The 18,251-nt window shown below is 38.6% G+C and overlaps 1 protein-coding gene across 2 annotated transcripts in view; it reads right to left on the reverse strand.

Annotated features, from left to right (window-relative positions):
• CCDC148 (coiled-coil domain containing 148) overlaps positions 1–18,251 on the reverse strand; it is a 224,724-nt gene that overhangs the window by 115,951 nt on the left and 90,522 nt on the right. For both annotated transcript variants that reach the window (XM_057317926.1, XM_044381556.3), the window contains 2 exons: positions 10,363–10,501; positions 7,977–8,183 (listed from right to left, as the gene is read on the reverse strand). In XM_057317926.1, coding sequence (XP_057173909.1) covers positions 7,977–8,183; positions 10,363–10,501 — 346 coding nt within the window. The remainder of the gene's footprint in view (positions 1–7,976; positions 8,184–10,362; positions 10,502–18,251) is intronic.

An 18,251-nucleotide genomic window follows, 5' to 3' on the forward strand; every position in this document is an offset into this window, starting at 1 on the left:
CATAGATTTTCTAGTGTGCCATAATTACTGTCAAGTCAAGGTTATATACAAGGGGTGAGGGAGAACCAAGAGTGGATTGAATCTGACCAAGGACTCAAGAAAGTCTTCCTGTAGCAGACATTGAAGCTGAATCTTGAAGATGAGTGAGACTTAGCCAGACAAAGGAAGGCAAAAGAGGCATTCTGGGCAAAATCAACAGTAGGAGGAGCAAAGTCACAGTCGGGAAACAAATGTTCTACAGTGTAATGGTAGAGGTAGAGGTAATTACAAGGAGTTTAAAATTTCTAAATTGTTAAGTGTGAGGTGGAGTGTGTCAAGAATGGAGGTTGAAAATGGAGCTTGGTGTCCATGTTACTGAGGACCTGGAAAGACATGCCAGGAAGTTTGGTCATTATTATAAGCAAAGGGTGCCACCATGGAGTTATCATCAAGGGAGGGAATAACCCAAACTGCATTTTAGATAGAACATTCTGCCTGCCATTTAGGGGGAAAAATTCAGAAGGGCAGGATGTGAAGCATAGCAATTAGAACTTCACTGCAATAGTCCAGGAACAACGGCCAGGCCCAGTGATAGAGAGGAAGGGGTAGAAAGTTAAGAGACAAAATTTCCAAAGTTGGTAAAAAGCTACGGGGGTGAGAGAGGGAGAAGAGGAAGCTAAGTTTCAAGAAAAGAGTGCAAATTTACTGGAGGGAAACAAAAATTCCCACTTTGGACACTGACTGTGAGGCATTTGTAGACTTTTAAGTTGATATAATCAGTCTATAAATGGATAAATGAGGTTCAAGAGAGAGCTGCTCAGAGATGGGAAAAAACATTTGAGAGTAATTAGCATATAAAGATAGGTAAAAACATAAGTGGGGTTAGGAGCCAGTGAAGTAGTTAGAGAAGAGCAAAGAGCAAGGACAGAAAACTTGAGGATACCAGGGTTTTAGGATTGTGCAGACAATGACAAATACACAGGCAGACTAAGATATGGCAAACAGAATAATATTTTAGGAGCTGAAATAATATTTTAGAACAAAGAGTACATGATCAACAATGAGAAATGAAGCAGAGAGGCCTACTAGCGTAAGGATGGAAGAGCACTGACAGGATTAGATAATTGAGACGTCACTGGTGACCTTGGGGAGAGGAGAGGATCTTGGTAGAGTAGAGAGGTCAGAAGCCCTGAGAAAATAGAGATTATTCTTTCAAATGGCTGATTTCAAAGAAAAGGATAGAGATTAGGGACCGCCCAGGAACTAGAGGATGACTTCGAGTCAAGAGGTTTGATTTGAATTAGAAAGACTTAACCTTATTTATAGGCTGGGAGAAATACTCATAGGATAAGAAAGAAAAATAATAATAAAAGGAGATAATCAGTAGAACCAAGTTCCTAAAGTGGTTAAATGGGTTAGAGTCCCAAACACTGGGGGAAGGACTGGATATGAGCACGTAGAAGGCATCACATCTTGCATCAGGAAGAAAGTGGGGGGAATAGCAGGAGACATAAAGACATAGGGTGGTGCAGGAATTAGGGATGTATCTCACAACTCCATGACTTCATTTTATTGATAAAATAGAGGTGGGTTGTCTCCTGGGGGCTGGAGGGGCATGATGTATGGCATTAGGTTAAGGGTATTGAAAGGACTGGTGACCTTTTGAAACAGTCATAAGAGGAATGGGGAGAATTGGTGAACTAAGGATAAGGACTAAGGCCTCTCATGTGGCATTGAGAGTCCAGGTAAAAGCTGACTTTTCCTTAGTAGCACTTGGCCACCCAGCATGGATGCAGAGAAAGTCAACTGTAAGACAGATCTGGGAATGGGGTTCCCCAGCCATGGTGTAGACAAGCATGCCAAAAAATCACATGCACAACTAACAGAGTGGTTTAGGCTGGATGCTGGGGAAGGGCTGGTAGTCCAAGAGACTTTCAGGGATCAAAGAGTGAGCTTGTGGTAGCAGGAGAATGAGAGTTCTACTTCCCTGCTTTCCTCTCACCACTCTGGTGAGAGTCCTCTACTTGCTCCAGCATCCATTACTGATAGGAAACCAAAATAAAACAGAGAAGGAGAGAAAGACAGCTAGAAAACTCAGGATTTCAAAATTCCTTTAACACTTTCCTTAAAAGGCACAAATCACATAAATCATCCCCCAAAAGACTTTTTAAATTCCAAGACTAAGAACAAAATTATGGTTAAACGTTTAATTAATGTTTATTATAGTTAGCATGTTAGTTTTAGGAAGGTCAAATTTATGATACAATGAAGTAATATTTTTCACATTCTATGGGTCTATTTTATAGTGCACTAGAGCTCAGAGTATAATAAATATCTTCTATTATTTTGTAAGATTCTTATATGCAAAGCTGTGTAGGGCCGAGATAATATTGAATTTCAAGTCAAATGAGCTGGCATGAACCTTAGGCAAATCACTTTATCTTTCAGGACTTCAGCTTTTAGACTTGTAAAATGAAGGATAGGGATAAATCTCCAAGTTTCCTTCCAGGTTAAAAAAAATGAGCATAATTTAGTATTTAAATTACTATAGAATTGATAGGATCACTCCTTTTCCTTTATGATATACTTTTGTTTCTAGCTATAATTTATTGAGCCTCAGTCCTTGATCAGGAACACAAACTCCAATGATAACACCATCTCTGTGGGAAATAGACTCTATTTTGCATCACAATTTACTTTATGTTCCACCATTCTCTGTTCATATTTACTTTTTGGAGGCTTCATCTCCAAAAGTTCAGAGATATTTGTTCACCATCTTGTGACCATAGGTCTCTGAGGAGACATCATATTATATTGCCACCAGAAACCAAGCCCCCGATTTCCGTGGGTGGGTACTTTGCAGCAACCCCTGCACGACTCGGATTTATCACTGGGGATAATATGATAAAATGCCTATAGAGTATCTATTAGAATGCTTGAGATATGGGAACACTTAATAGAGTATACCCAATACACTGAACAGCATGATACATGGGAAATAATCAAAACACAGCATTATTCTTGTCCCCCATTTAGGTATTTCTCCTGCCACTAGATGAACCCATGGCTCACCCTTGGGTTACAAAGGGTCCTACAGTCACTTTAAGTCACAAAATACAGTCTTGATTCAAAATTAAATTGCCCAGTTTCAAGAGATTCATCAACTCTTCCCTCTTTGTTCAGATGATGACCCCTCCTTTCACTCCCTCCATGCTTAGACCAATAGAATCCATGGGTAGGAGGGAAAAGGGGACTAGATGTATAGGAGAGGCCAGCAGAGTTGTCATTAGACTGGTGACTGATGCTGTCCCCAAGTAAACCTGGCAGGTAGTTAATGCTGACTCTTCCCTCCTACTGGTTTTGTTGCCTTGATTGCCAGCTGGGAAACATTCCTGGAAACATTCCCCTGATGTGGGTCATTTACATTTTCCTTTGTCTAGCAGCTTCTCTTTCACCTATCAGGTTCTCAATTAGTGGTATTGCACCCCACTTTTTGGGGGGTCCCCTCCCCATTGGCAGGAGTCCTATTGGGCAGAAAAATCTCAGGCAGGCTGCCTTTGAAAATAAGCCTGTGCTACTAGGCAATGATTTCTTAAGCAGGGCACATACAAAACTGATAAGTAGTACTTCATGAGAACCTTCCAAATTCCATTCAGAATGTAAGAAGCTGGAATGAATGTCACCTCCCACTTTAAGCACAAGGAAAAGCTATATCAGAACTTTTCTTGAACTCATCAGGGGACTGAAGCCACAGGACAAATAAGCCCAAGATTTGAAGAAAGGCAGCTCTTTCCAAGGAGAGAGGCAATATGGGAACTAGCTTACTTGAGACAGCACCTGGGAAGGACAAAGCCACCATGTAAGTAGGTAAGAAGACTGCAGCTAATACTCTGTAATGAGTCACTAGTTAAATTTTTATAATTTGCTGTTGTCATAGAACAGAGAGTATAGAACCCGTGAAAGCTACTCAGAATTTACACCCCCTTACAGGCTTTTTTCCCCAGAAAGCTCATAAAAAAGATAGGGGTCAGGGGAGGTGAGCAGAGGAAGATTCTTACGTTACACAGGTCTAAGAAATAAGAAAAAAAACCCTACATGAGTGGCCAACTCTTGGTTATGACTCAGGTTGTGATCTCAAGGTCATGAAATCGAGACCCCCCCCCCATCTGGGCTCCGTACTCAGTGGGGAGACTGCTTGAGATTCTCTCCCTCTGCCTTTCCCTCCACCCTCTCTCTCTCAAAATAAATAAAATCTTAAAAAAAAGGGGGGGGGCGGCACCTGGGTGGCTCAGTCGTTAAGCATCTGCCTTTGGCTCAGGTCATGATCCCAGGGTCCTGGGATTGAGCCCTTCATCGGGCTCCTTGCTCTGCGGGGAGCCTGCTTCTCTCTCTCCCTCTGCCCCTGCTTGTGCTCCCTCTTATTTCTCTCTCTCTGTCAAATAAATAAATAAAATCTTTTTAAAAAAAGAACAAAAGCCCTGCAGAACAAAAGCCGCTGGTGGTGAAGAGGGATGTAAAGCAGGAAACCAACCAGGGCACAAGTGCAGACCTATTACAGCTGGGAGGGAAAAACAAAAAACAAAGATACCCTCCTTTCCTGGGGGATGGGGGGAAGCTCTCTCCCACACAAGAACCACCAAGACACAGGGCAGAGTTTGTCTGCCATGGGGAGGAGGCCAAGATCACTGAGTAGGTTCTAGCCCAAGACCAGGTGACAAAAATCCTGCCTGAGACCAAGGCTGAACCAAGAAAGCAGAATGCCTCTCCCCTTATTAGACACAGGCCAGCAAGTGTCTAATAAAAATCCACTGGAGGGTAAGGAAAACCAGCGGTAAGCCTCTCTGAGGCACAGGCTCATAGAAAAAGCCCAAAGCCTACTTCCACCATAAGCAAAGTAACACGAATTGCCAAAAACTGAAAATAGCTGGTGAATGGATAAACTGTGATTAAACCCAATCATGGAATTCTACTCAGCGATAAAAAAGAACTATTGATACATGTAATAACATGGCTAGATCTCAAGTGCATTATGCTAAGTGAAAAAAGCCGGACTCAAATGTCCACATACTGTATGGTTACATTTATATAACATTCTAGAACAGCCAGAAGTATAGGGACAGAGATCAATAGTTGCTAAAGGCTGATGGTGGGTGTATGGTGGAGTACACAGGGGTATGAAGGATTTCTGAAGAGTAATGAAGCATTCGTATCTTGCTTGTGGTAGTTACATGTCATGCATTTGCCAAAACTCATGGAACCATACACTAAAAAGGGTGATTTTGCTGCATATAATTTATATCTCAGATATTTAAATTAAAAAAGAATTTCATTAAAATTAAGAACTTTTGTTTATTAAAGGACACCATTAAAAGAGTGAAAAGTCACAGAAAGAAACGAAATAGAACTTGCATACAGAATATATAAGGAACACACAAATGAATAAGAAAAAACAGACAACCCAATAGAAAAATGGGCGAAAGGCTCCAGAGGACATTCCTCAGGAGCAGATATCCCAATGGTCAATATGCATATGAAAAGACGCTCATCGTCTATTCTGAATGTAGATGAAAACCTTGTTGATGTATCACTACACATACACTAGATTAGCTAAAGGTAAAGATTGGCAATACCAATATTGGTAAGGACATGGAGCAACTGAAACCAGGGGCAAATTTGTTTGACCACTTTGGAAAACTATTTGGCAGTAACTACTGAAGCTAAAACGCACCTGATCCAGCAATCCCACTCCCAAGATAAATGCTATAGAACTAGGAAGATCGGTAGGAAAAGAAAGGGAAGAAGAAAGGGGGGGGGGTAAAGAGAAGGGGGAATGAACCATGAGAGGCTATGACTCTGGGAAACAAACTGAGGGCTTCAGAGGGGAGGGGGGTGGGGGAATGGGATAGGCTGGTGATGGGTATTAAGGAGGGCACGTATTGCATGGAGCACTGGGTGTTATACACAAGTAATGAAACATGGAACTTCACATCAAAAACTAGGGATGTACTGTATGGTGACTAACATGATACAATAAAAAAATATTATTATTAGAAAAAAAAATAAATGCTATAGAAATGAGTGCATATGTCCACCATAAGACATGTTCAAGAGTATTCATAGCACTGTTATCATAACAGCAAAACCTGGAAATAACATGAATTTCTATTAACACGATAATATATAAATAAATTGTGGTATATATCTATAATGAAATACTATCCAGCAATAAAGAAAAAGAAGTAATTGCAACATGCAACAAGAATGAAACTCACAGTTATGATGAGCAAAAGAAGTACAAAAGAGCACATAGTGTATGATTTGAGTTATATGAAATTCATGAATAAGTAAAACTAATTTATGGTGATGAATTCAGAAGAGTGGTTATAGGTACAGGTAGTATATACTGAGAAGAGGCATGAGGGAACCTGAGCTGCAGGAGATGTTCTCTTTTCATCTCAGTGGTTTTTACATGGGGCAATATATATTTGTAAAATTTCATTCAATCACACACTTTCGTTCTCTGCTCTTTACTGCATGTTTACCTCGATGCAATACAATAAAAAGAAAATATCCCCCACAGTACAGCTGAAAGGCTAATGATAATGTGCACAAAATGAATATAACAAGACTATGGAGTATATAAAGGCTTGTCCTGGTCCCTGACCCCTGTGTGTTCCTTACCAGCTGCAGATGGAGAAGAAATGTGCATGAGCTCTGTAGCCCATGATAGACAGTTCAGGCTTGATGCAGCTTCTATTCCTTCTAGGTCCCAAGCTTCTGCAATGCCCAATCTAATATCTTTTCATTTAAAAAAATGCAGAGCAGGCATTTTTCCTCTAATGTTTTAAAAGAGACCATTTCTTTTTACATGCTATTAATTGCTTTAGTATAACTATTAATTGCAGGTTATTTTTTTCTATCAATAGAATAAAACTTCTTGTGCCATCATTCTCCTACCACTGATATGTGTATCAATAAATAAAGATTTGTGGGGATGCCTGGGTAGCTCAGTTGGTTAAGCATCTGCCTTTGGCTCAGGTCATGATCCCAGGGTCCTGGGATCCTGCCCTGCATAGGGCTCCCTGCTCAGTGGGAAGCCTGCTTCTCCTTCTCCCTCTGCCTGCCGCTCCCCCTGCTTATACTCTCTCTCTCTGTCAAATAAATAAAATATTTTAAAAATAATAATAAAAATAAAGATTTGTGTACTTTACTGCAGGTATGCTGTACCTCAATACAATTTGTTTAATGGTCCTGCCAACTCTCCTAGGGAGACTACATCCACATGGGGCCTTCAGGACTCATGCACCCATGACCAGTCTGAGGAATGCAGTTATTCCCAACACAGCAGCCATCTTTGTTTTCAATTCTGCCATGGAGGCAGCTCCTCTAGTTCCCTGTGAGCATCAGACACCAATCCTCAAGCTCCAACTGCAGGCGTTCCCCACTAAACTCTCCAAGCCATCCTGGAGGCCCCCCTCACTGGGTCTGAGGAAGAGGAATACCCCCATCCACTCCACCTTTCACTTTGCCCATCAAGCTCTCCCCAACATATCTCTTCACAAATCCTCTCTCCTCTTCCTAATTTTACTTTTTTTTTTTTTTACATCTTTAATGTGAATGAGAGGTCCAAGAATGTTTGAGCCAGAATCAGACTTTACTCTACAGTTACTCTATACTCTATAGTTACATTTTGCATTTTCCTCCGGTATCTCTCTCTTGTGTGTGGCATTTGTGGTTCATGTTGGATATCGCTCAATCCAAACTTAAACACTGACCTCCTGTTATGGTAACTTCCACTTGAACCATATGAAATTGTTGATTGTTGATTACTGTGGATTTAAAAGAATTGTAATTTCATATGGTCCAAACTAACAATTTTATTCAAAATAAGATTTTTAGAGAAACTGAACTTTAGGTTGGGTTTGAGTAAACGGGACAGTGGGTTCTTAAATGAATGCCAGGGCAAATCCTCAAACACCGTCAGCAGACCATCTCACCTTGGCTTTCAGATGAGCACATAGTTCCTGTTGCTTTTTCCTGTCCTCAGCCAACATGTCCTCCATTGCGTGTGCTGCACAGGCTTCGGCGAGGGTCAGCACAGCCTTCTGGATAAAGTCTCTCCTGTTCTTATTCCAATTTGATATCAGGATCCTTCGCTGCTCCCTGGCAAAGCGATATTGATCACAGTATTTCTCATGTTCCACCTGAAAAGATAACAGATGGCAAACACTTTACTATGAAACTGAGCTTATGCTTTATGTCATTGTTACAAAAATGAATAAAATAAATTATAACCAATAATTTTGAAAAATTGGGGACAAGCATCTTAATAGTGAATGCAGCAGCCAGGACCATGTACCAGTCCCAGAGTTCTGAGCCTGTAGCTAACTGGTAACTAAGGGTCAGTTGTTTCATGTTTTTAAGTCCTCAGTTTCCTCATATGGGATGGAGTCCGATTAGGTGGCCCTAAAACAACTTCCACATCTACACAGCAATGAATCTGTTCACAGAAAGCACTACTTCCCTTGTATATAATTTCAAAAATACTCCATCTTTAAATCAGTTTGGGTATTTTAATAATTATTTCAAGTGCTTCATGTAGATACATGCTAATAATCGTAAATTGTTATCGTAATCCCAAAAACTCGATTTGCCCTTGATTACTGAAATAGTCAGGTGTTAGGATGTCTAAACTTGAAGGAATTACAGCAATGGTGTTAGTTCCTCCCATCCTCCAGTCCTGATGGACATATCATTCTCACATGGTTTCTGGTAGTTCCTGTTGGCATTGAATCCCAACCATGAAAGATCTCAGAGTCTTGAGGGGAAGAACAGGAATGGAGATTGCCTGAGTCTGAAAAATCTTTGTAGGTGATTCTGAAATGCTCCTTACATAAAGTTGTGTCTCCTGAAATTGAGAGCCACTGACCTACATAATTCTTTATATTGCCAGTATAGACCACATCTCTGAATTTGATACACTATTTAACCCCTAAGTGGTATGAGAAGAGAATCTAGCAAGCAGGATAAGCCTGTCCTAAAATAATTTAGGTATAGTTAATTAGGTACATGATGAAACAGGCTATGGATTCAATTAAACGAAATATCAGCTACTAAAATATGTTCTGGAAACTTCTGAGCTTTGTTCCCAAAAGCCAAAAATATACTTAAAATCTGTCAAACACTAAGAAAGGAAGCATACACCATGCAGAAATGCATACTAATCAACCCAATGTAAGAAGCGAGTATAAATATCTTTATCATGTTAATAGGTAAATACAAAAACTTACAAAGTTAGAAATGATAGCTGGCCACAGAAACAAATAGAATCAACAGGGAATAAAAAGAAAGATCTAATTTAATAAATTAAAACTTAAAGAAATCTAGAGTGAATTCTTTATTATATAACATGTTTTTTACGTAACAGGTATCTGCTATAAAATAAAGATCAAAATTAAAAGAAATAAGCATTGGGTAGGGGAGTGGGGGATAGGAGAGGATGGTCATACTAGATGTGTGACCTTTGCTTCAGTTTATTTATAAAATAGAATTAAAAATAGTATTCTTTCATCCACTGTTATGTGTGTTACAGGAGTTTACACATGACTGATACAAGGAAAATTCTATACACATGTTGGTATTGTTACTTGTTTAATTTAAAATAATGCAGAGTATGTGATAATATTTTATAGCATGGCCCATTAAAAAGTTAAGAGTTTACATGTGTTTATTTACATATATGTTTTAAGGTGAGTCATTGTAAAGTTAATTGGTGACTTGGTAACTTCTGTTTTCTTGTCTTTGTGGCCTTATGAACTAAAGAATGAAATAATAATTTCCCAGGCTTTTCTCAGGGAAATTTCAGTCATGACTCTGAGTTCTAATTTGGGGCATTTGTGTTTCAGACCCATCTAGGGGGATCAATTGGAGTTGTTATTGTGGGGATAATACAGGTAAGCACCAGCCCCCAAGGCAAGTGCTGGCTTCCCCATGACTAGAAGGGCTGGGATGTGGCAGGCTCTGCAGATAGATGAGCAGGCACCCCACTTTCAGGCAAGAGCCAGAGACTGCAGAACCTCTGAGGGTGGGCAGGTGAATGCACAGACACCGACAGGTCAAATCCTGGCAGAGCAACCCAGGGAGTCACAGTGAAGATCTCTGAGGCAAGTAAGCGTAGAATAAACGTTGCCTGAGGGGTTCTCCACCTTCTTATGGACCATAAGACTTGAAAAACAGGAGACTTTCAACCCATAACCCTATTAGTTGCTAGAGTGTAGGGAAAAAATAATTTTTAGAGCACCATTCTACAAATATAAGTTTTGCCTAGTAATTACTGACCACTGAAACAATTTAACTTGCTGTTATACAGGGTCCAGCACTCACCAAATCATGCCTAGATTTGTGAGGAAAATATCTTTGTAACATGTTCAGATACAGAGTCCTTCTGCCACAGAGATCTCCAGGATACTGATCCAAAACAGCCTGATAAATCCAGTGGTCTTCTTCACTTAATTGGAAGTTTCTGGAAGCAATAAAAATGTCACAACACATTGTTAAGCAATCATGGAGTTTGAGGGAACTCAAACTGCTCAAGTTATTGGCAAATGGTACCGATTACATACAATGAAGTCTGGGTTTGCTTTTTAAAATACATTAGCCAAATTAAATGTCTGCTATAGAAAAGCTTCTAAATTCTAATATAATGGTTCTTCAATCCTTTATTGATCTTGCCACGGGTTCCAGGCATAATTTCAAGAAGTTTACCAAGTGACATAATATTTTTAAAATATTTACTCTATCTTCCCTATAAGAATATTTTAAAAATCATGACCAATGAATGAGATAAATGAACTCTGGGAAATAAATTATTAAGACATACAGACTAAAAAGGAATTTTTTTTCCCGGAGGAAAGCACAAATGTAGACAGTTAAATGAACGATTACACAAAGGAAATTAAGGCGTAAGGAAAGCACTTATTTAAGGTTTCACTTTAAAACAAGTCAAAAATTATCATTTACTTTACCCTCTCAACTTCTTGCTTGGTGGGATTAAGACTAGATAATGTTAGTGAGAAGATTACCGATGGAATTACATTTCAGATCACTGAAGAAATAATTTGTAAATAGGAGCTCTTCAAGGCCCTACCTAATAACATGTCCACCCTGCTCCAAAATGCCTTTTTCATTTCAGGACACTCCCAGGCCCTGGCCTGGTTTGTGTTCTATGTAAGGTATTAGCAAAGCCCTATGCAGAGTGGAAAGGTTGTAATATTAGCTTGAACTCTAAACTGAATTAATGTATCTTTATTATTCTGGGCTTATTTGCATATTGTTATTCCTGTTTAATAAATTGGAATAATCAAATACAGATGCAATCAGAGTGAATATTATTAGCAACAAGTATTTCTTTGATTCAAGATGGAGACTTGCTATTGTTTATTTCTACTATATCAATGATCTTCTACTTTAAAGTTAATTGTGCAATGCAAAAATTTTTTCATAATGTCTTCTATGTTCCTGAAAAATATTTGACAATTTAAAATAGAATAAAAACCTGTTTAAATCAGTGATACTAATGGGAATTCTACTGTCCTCATACAAGGTTACCTAGTTTTTGTTTCATTAATTTCATTTCATTAATCTGGTAAGTAGTAAGAAAGAAAAGAATTCTCTCTCAAAGAAGATAATCTTCACTAACAGCTCTATAATGGGAAGAAAAAGAGGGTTGGAAGAAGCATACTCCACAGTTCCTCTGTATGACATAATAATCTATTGCAGAGAAATGATTTGAGATGAGTTCATTCATTGAACACACTAAGTGTATTTCTTCTGTCTGAATCAGTTATGAATGTATAGATAGTCAAAGCCTTCTGCAAACAAAGCATTTCATAGAGGGGTATTAAGCCTGTGGAAACACTCGCCTGAGGGTACTTGGCATTAAAACACACTCAAGTCTTCATGGATAATATCTAAGGTCCTCTTAGACCTTAGAGGTCTCTTGAACTCATTTTGTTCACGATAACAAAAACACATTTTAATAGCAGAGTTAGCCACATAAATTCTCTATTACTACACCACAAGTAACAAAAAAGAATAGACCTGAGATCCATGTCTTCATTTATGCTAAGGGACTTGAACATGGTTTGACTTCCCACCTTTATTGATTACAAATGTGGATATATGTAGCAGGGTGTGTGCTGAGGAGGGGAAGGTAACAGAATTGGGGACCAATAAGTTGTCTGTGTTTTTAAGTTGCATTCATCTATGCAGTGGATGCTGCTGGTGCCATGCCAGATCTCTCTTATTAGCTAGAAGTCCCATCACCAAGATGCTGATAATTAACAGATGCACCTCCCTTTTCTGGAGAATTGCCCCAGACCAAATGGGAACTGCCTCACCCAGAAGGCTTCTCTCCTACCCATTTTTGAGGGCAGTTGCAACCAATGCTTGGCTGACATGGGGGAACAGAAGGCCAACCACTTGCCTCACAATGGAAATAACTCTGTGATACCATTCATGCTCTGGAGCAAACTGCAGCCTGTTTCCACTGAGATCACCTCCATGCAGAGCCTTTTCCCCCTCCTCTTTCTTTCTTCCCTTACCATCCTTCTCCTGAGAGCATTGCCCAACAAATCACTTGTACTTACAATTCCTGCCTCAGCTTTACTTCTACAGAACCTGACCTAAGATAATCTCTAAGCCATCTTACCCATAATTTCAAAAATAGTTTTAATCCTTTGGTAAATGGAGAAGTACTTCTAAGCTAATTGCTTTGATGATCTCTCATACTGAATGGTGGTGCAAGATTTCGGCTACACTCAAAGAGAAAGTGCAAATGGCAAACATTTACAAAAATGCTTTTCAAATAAAAGCACACATTAAGCAGTGTACATAAATAAATGTAGCAGCAGGAGAATTTGTGGCACTGAGTGCCTTTTTACGTATTTGTGAATGTATTAATTCGGTGCCATTATAGTGACAACATTAAAACCACTTAAACATATGAAATGATAATATAACATCAAAACTATTTCAAACCAAGTATGCCACAAATGATCACATCCGTTTTGCTCTTCTTATTGATTTTAGAAACCTCATATTTCAACAGCTTTTTCCAATTACCACAATTACACAAATTGTAAGTCATTTTTCTAGTATACATCGAATAAAAACAAAAAAACATACTTTAAAATGATACATAAATGCTCACAATATTATTGTTTTAGAGTATTTATAGCAGTTTCCAGAGCCACAGGCTTAAATTTTGAGGCAAATATTCACATTGGCAATAGTAATGGCACAGTCATACATCTCCATTAGGATGCTGTTTGTGAGGGAGAAAGCTCCCACCATTATATACGTACTGAGTCTTCTGGATAGTAAAAATCTAAGAGGAATATTCAAACATAATAGCTTCTTCACAATAACAAAGTGGCTGTTTCCTACTTAGCCTCTAAAATAAAATCGAATTTAATAAATCTGCATTTCTAAATTCCAATCTGGACATTTATCTTTCCTAATCAAACGTCTTTTCATTGTACAGAAACACCTATATAAAATAGCTAAGCTATATAAAATAACTAAGGTTAGCTTTTATTTTATTTTTTTAAAGATTTTATTTATTTGACACAGAGAGAGAGAGTGAGGGCAAGCACAAGCAGGCAGAGGGAGAGGGAGAAGCAGGCTCCCTGCTGAGCAAGGAGCCCAATGCGGGGCTCGATTCCAGGACCCTGGGATCATGACTTGAGCCGAAGGCAGTGGTTTAATCAACTGAGCCATCTAGGCGCCCCTAAGGTTAGCTCTTACGTTCCAAAGTTCCTGTTTAATTCAATTGCTTTGCTGGTTATTCCAATGACAGAAGTAGCTAAATTAGACAGCTATTGAAAACTCTTCTGATCACTTACCTACTTAATGAATTTGAAAAGTGACTCCATAATTTAAAAAATTTTAAAGAAGGCTTTAAAATTATCCTAAACTTTCGTAATTTTTAAATTATCTTTAGAGAAAAAAAAATCTTTGGCAGGTCTCTGCAATTTCTATTCTTTTTGTCCACCCAAATTTTCTAATTTAAAACGTTTCATAATTTTCATCTTTATAATAGCACACCGAGATTTTACAGTTTCCAGGCTTATTGGGCACTTCTAACACTTCAGGAAATCCCAGACTGCAGAAGTGTGAGATATCTACCATTCAGTCTCCACCTACCATCCCCACCCCATAATGAAGTCCCATGATATAATTTTATCATGATATCCCAGGATGTGATACAAAATAGGTAATTCAGAAAAGGAGAACGACAGCTGTAAGAATCTAGCTACATCAAGGCTGATTTTTCCCCGAATTCTACCTGTTTGAAACATCCCAAAAATCCTAAACTGACTTACAATTAACTTAGCTACCAATTTTCTTCTTAGTCATGCTTAAGTCACTTCCTTAAGGTCCTGGATCCATGACATCAACATACATTTGTGGCGGGGGAGAGGCAGAGAGGCAGCCAGCGGCGGCAAACAAGGTACCTAAGGGTACTTTAACAGCAGAGACAAATCTACGAAACAAACACTGTGTTTGCAAATGGCTGAAAGTTGTTTTATAATTTTCTCAGAGTGAAGGGAGCTTTCCAGCAAAAGGGTAGTACCTCCTGAAGCTCCCTGATCCATCCAACAGCTAGCTTGAGATTGGCAACTGGCCAGAGTGAATCTGGACTAAAGAAAGACTCTAAATTCTTCTAGTGTAACAGTGGCAGGAGACATCTAGTGCTTCTCTACACTAAGAAGCAGGATTGGAGTGAACCACTGGTGGATTAATGTGAATAAAAGATAGCTCTGATGTAATCACCTTGTTTGGCTGCATTGGGTCTGACCTTCTAGGAAATACGACTTGACTCTACTTTTTAATGTTGTCTTTCCAAATCAGACCCAAACACTGAATCTAATCAGCGTGGTTCCTGAAACTATCTCCCCACCCAACTACCACACTACCCCACTACCATTATCCAAATATAAATCTATCTTTGATTTTCAGCCTGGCTTACAGGGGGCTCCCTATGCTTAAACTTATTTCTGACCAACAGAATTTTCTCCTTGGGTTTTGTTTGGGTAAGTACATTGTCTTTGCAGGAGATCCATTCTCACTTAGCAGTTCTCACCTCCAGGGTGCCCAGGCTCTGCCCAGTCTGTCTACTTAGGCGGGAGCTGATGCCTAGAATAAGGTAGGCTCTCAGCAGTATAGCCATTGCTTTTCAGCCTTTTGGCTAAGATCAAGTGTAGAAGTATGGCCGAAATCCACTGAATTAAAGAATCAACAACAAAATTGCTCATAGGGTAACGCCAGAACTTGCATCAGCATCCAAAGCCACAGTGTTCTGAGAGGTGACAGGAAAGTGAAAATATGGCAGGGTTCTAAAATTGATGACTCCAGAATTTCTTACAGAAGGGTTTAGGGGCATGAATCTGGCCAGAAGAGGAGGTGAAGTGATTTATTTGGAAGCTGCAATTGCTATTGACACAGCAAGTACACTGTTTTTTCTTAGATTTTTTTGAGGAGGACTAGTTGTCATAGAAAGCTCAACTTTTTACTTAGAATGTGTATTTTTTAGAAGTGGAGTAGCTGGGATAATGGCAAGACTCCTAAACCATCCTTTGTCCCTACATCCATCTACACAGTTTCAAGAGGCAATATAATTCCTAGTGAAAGTTTTGAGATCGTATGACCGAGATAAAACAGCCTGTTAAAAGTAAAACATAATGGCTCAACCACTCCATATGCTAGGTTTTAAACAAATACATTCATCATAAGAAGTGTAAGGAAAAGGTAATTGGAGCAAACATTGCCCCTACTGCTTCTGCCCATCAGAATCCTAATTTTATTCAAGACCTACCTTTCTCCATAAGGTCTCCACTCCAGGGAAGGTGAACACCATCCCCAGCCCTGAGAGAGACTCTTGATTGATTTTAAGCCCTTTACAAACATCCATTCACAAGCTTCCTGTCTTCTGGCCAGTGTTGGGTCTTCTGACCCAATTCTGGCCAATGAAATGTGAGAAGATGTCTTCTAGGGCAAAGGTGTCCTAGCTTACAAGGAAGAAAAGGTCCTTTTCTGCCTCTGAGTGTTGTGGGAGCTGCTGCGGGAAGTTGTCTACCTTGCAGGAAGGCAGAGCAAGAGAATGCAGAAAACCAGACTTCACTGCGCTTGGACTTCTCTACTTCTGCACTTTATGGGAAATAAGAAAAGAAATCACCTGTTTTTCAAGTGACATTGACTCGGGTTGGGATTCACTAACTTACAGCCGAAGATACCTTATTTGATAGCTAACTGAAGGAAAGAAAATTGACTTCTTAAAATATGGCATCCTAATATTGTTTTGGAAGGAAAGTGCAATGAAGGATGTAGAGATTAAAGAGATGCAGATACAATGTGTCCAGAGACCACCATGTACACTAACATTCCTCAGATGACTGGCAGCTGACAAGTGTTCAACAGCAAGGGCCATTTTTAAGACAAAGACCCAAAACTAAACAAAACCAGCTCAAACTCAAATATACAGAATCAGTAAAGACAAGATCAACTACAAACACACTATATGCTCCATTTTTTTTAATCCTATTGAGCCAGAACTTGCCTCCATGTACCATTTTATTTTTCATTTTGGGGAAACAAGAACATTTTTAAGTGCAACAAAGTTGAAGTGAATAAAGTTACTTATATAGACATTATGACTCTGTTTTCCAAGTTCAAAAACAAGAATAATTAAACTAGCCTACTTCTTTGGGATGGCATGAAGAAAAATTTAACCACTGAGGGCTTTTGACATTTATTTATATATTATATATAACCACTGAGGGCTTTTGACATTTTATTTATATATAATATATATATATATTATATATAAATATTTATTTAAGTAGGCTCCATGCCCAAAGTGGGGCTTGAACTCACAATACTAAGATCAAGAGTCACATGCTCTAATGACTGAGCAGGGCAGGTGCCTCAGGCTATTGAAATTTTAAATGCCACATAAAAATGTTATATTACCTCAAACCAACTATCAGTAGTCATTATGAAATTATAAGAGTGGATTAGAAGACCGATGGTTCTCTTTCTCAGTGCATTATTTTTTAGACATTTATCAATATTCAAATTTATGTTCTTATACAGGCACTAATATTGCAGACAGACATAAGCCTGAGTGTGGTGATTATAATTTCTTACGTTACTGGTTCTCCATAATCTCAGTTCTAATGATATGGTTTCCTCAAAGGATTGGACCTCGAGGTACAAGGAATAGGAAAACCTTGTTATGAGCAATTGATTTGCTATATAAAATAGGGATTATAATTCCTCTCTTATCAAAATTTGGCAAACCTGTCCATAGCAATTTTAATCTTATCTTTGCTTATAGCTACACGTATTTTATTATTTTAATAATAAATTTTATCTGTATTATCCAGGTTAAAAAAAAAACAACATATGTCAATTGTCCTGGACACAAATCTGTCAAACTGCTATGTTTCCATTTTCTCCAATCTGATTTACTCAAGATTAATTTGATTTCACACCCAGCAAAGAACAGAAACCTCTCATAAATGACTCTCACTCCTTCATCCTATAAAATCCAGATTTTTCAGTCTCCAAAGTATTAAAAAATGTAGCCTCAAACACCACTACACTGTGTAGTTTCTACCTGAAACAATTATATCAAGAAGGCAGGTGTGGGCTGCAGTGATACTAACAATAAGACAGTTGAACATAGAAACTTATAGCCACTATTTTTAGACATATCTTCACAGATACATTTAAACAAACATTACATCCAAGTAAATAAACAGACTGAATTATTAAACAAGCAAGGCAAACTCTAAGCCTGCGTTTTGGAGTATCCTATAGAAAATGCATCCATTTTTCTCCCTTGATAAAAATGCATTCCACTATAGCCAAAAGAACTTAAAATATACTTTATTCCCACAACAGACCCAAAGTAGGTTGAACAATCGTCAAATATGGCTTTTAGTTCAAGAGTCATAAAAGTACTTAAGTATTTTCATTGATGTATTTATTTTAAGAGAAAGTTATTAAATATATATGACAAAAAATAAATCATAGTCTGTAACTATGACCTCCCTCTAACAAATACAAATTGCAAAGTCAGGTTGGACAAACCATGTTGGAATATGTCAAGAGAAAATGAGACTTGCAGTAACCCAGGGTGTTGCTCGAGTGAGTCATGTAACCAATGTGACTAAGTGAACACACCATTGTTCAAATAATCATGTTCC

Source organism: Ursus arctos, unplaced genomic scaffold, assembly GCF_023065955.2.
Source record: "Ursus arctos isolate Adak ecotype North America unplaced genomic scaffold, UrsArc2.0 scaffold_1, whole genome shotgun sequence".
Taxonomy (NCBI): Eukaryota; Metazoa; Chordata; class Mammalia; order Carnivora; family Ursidae; genus Ursus; species Ursus arctos.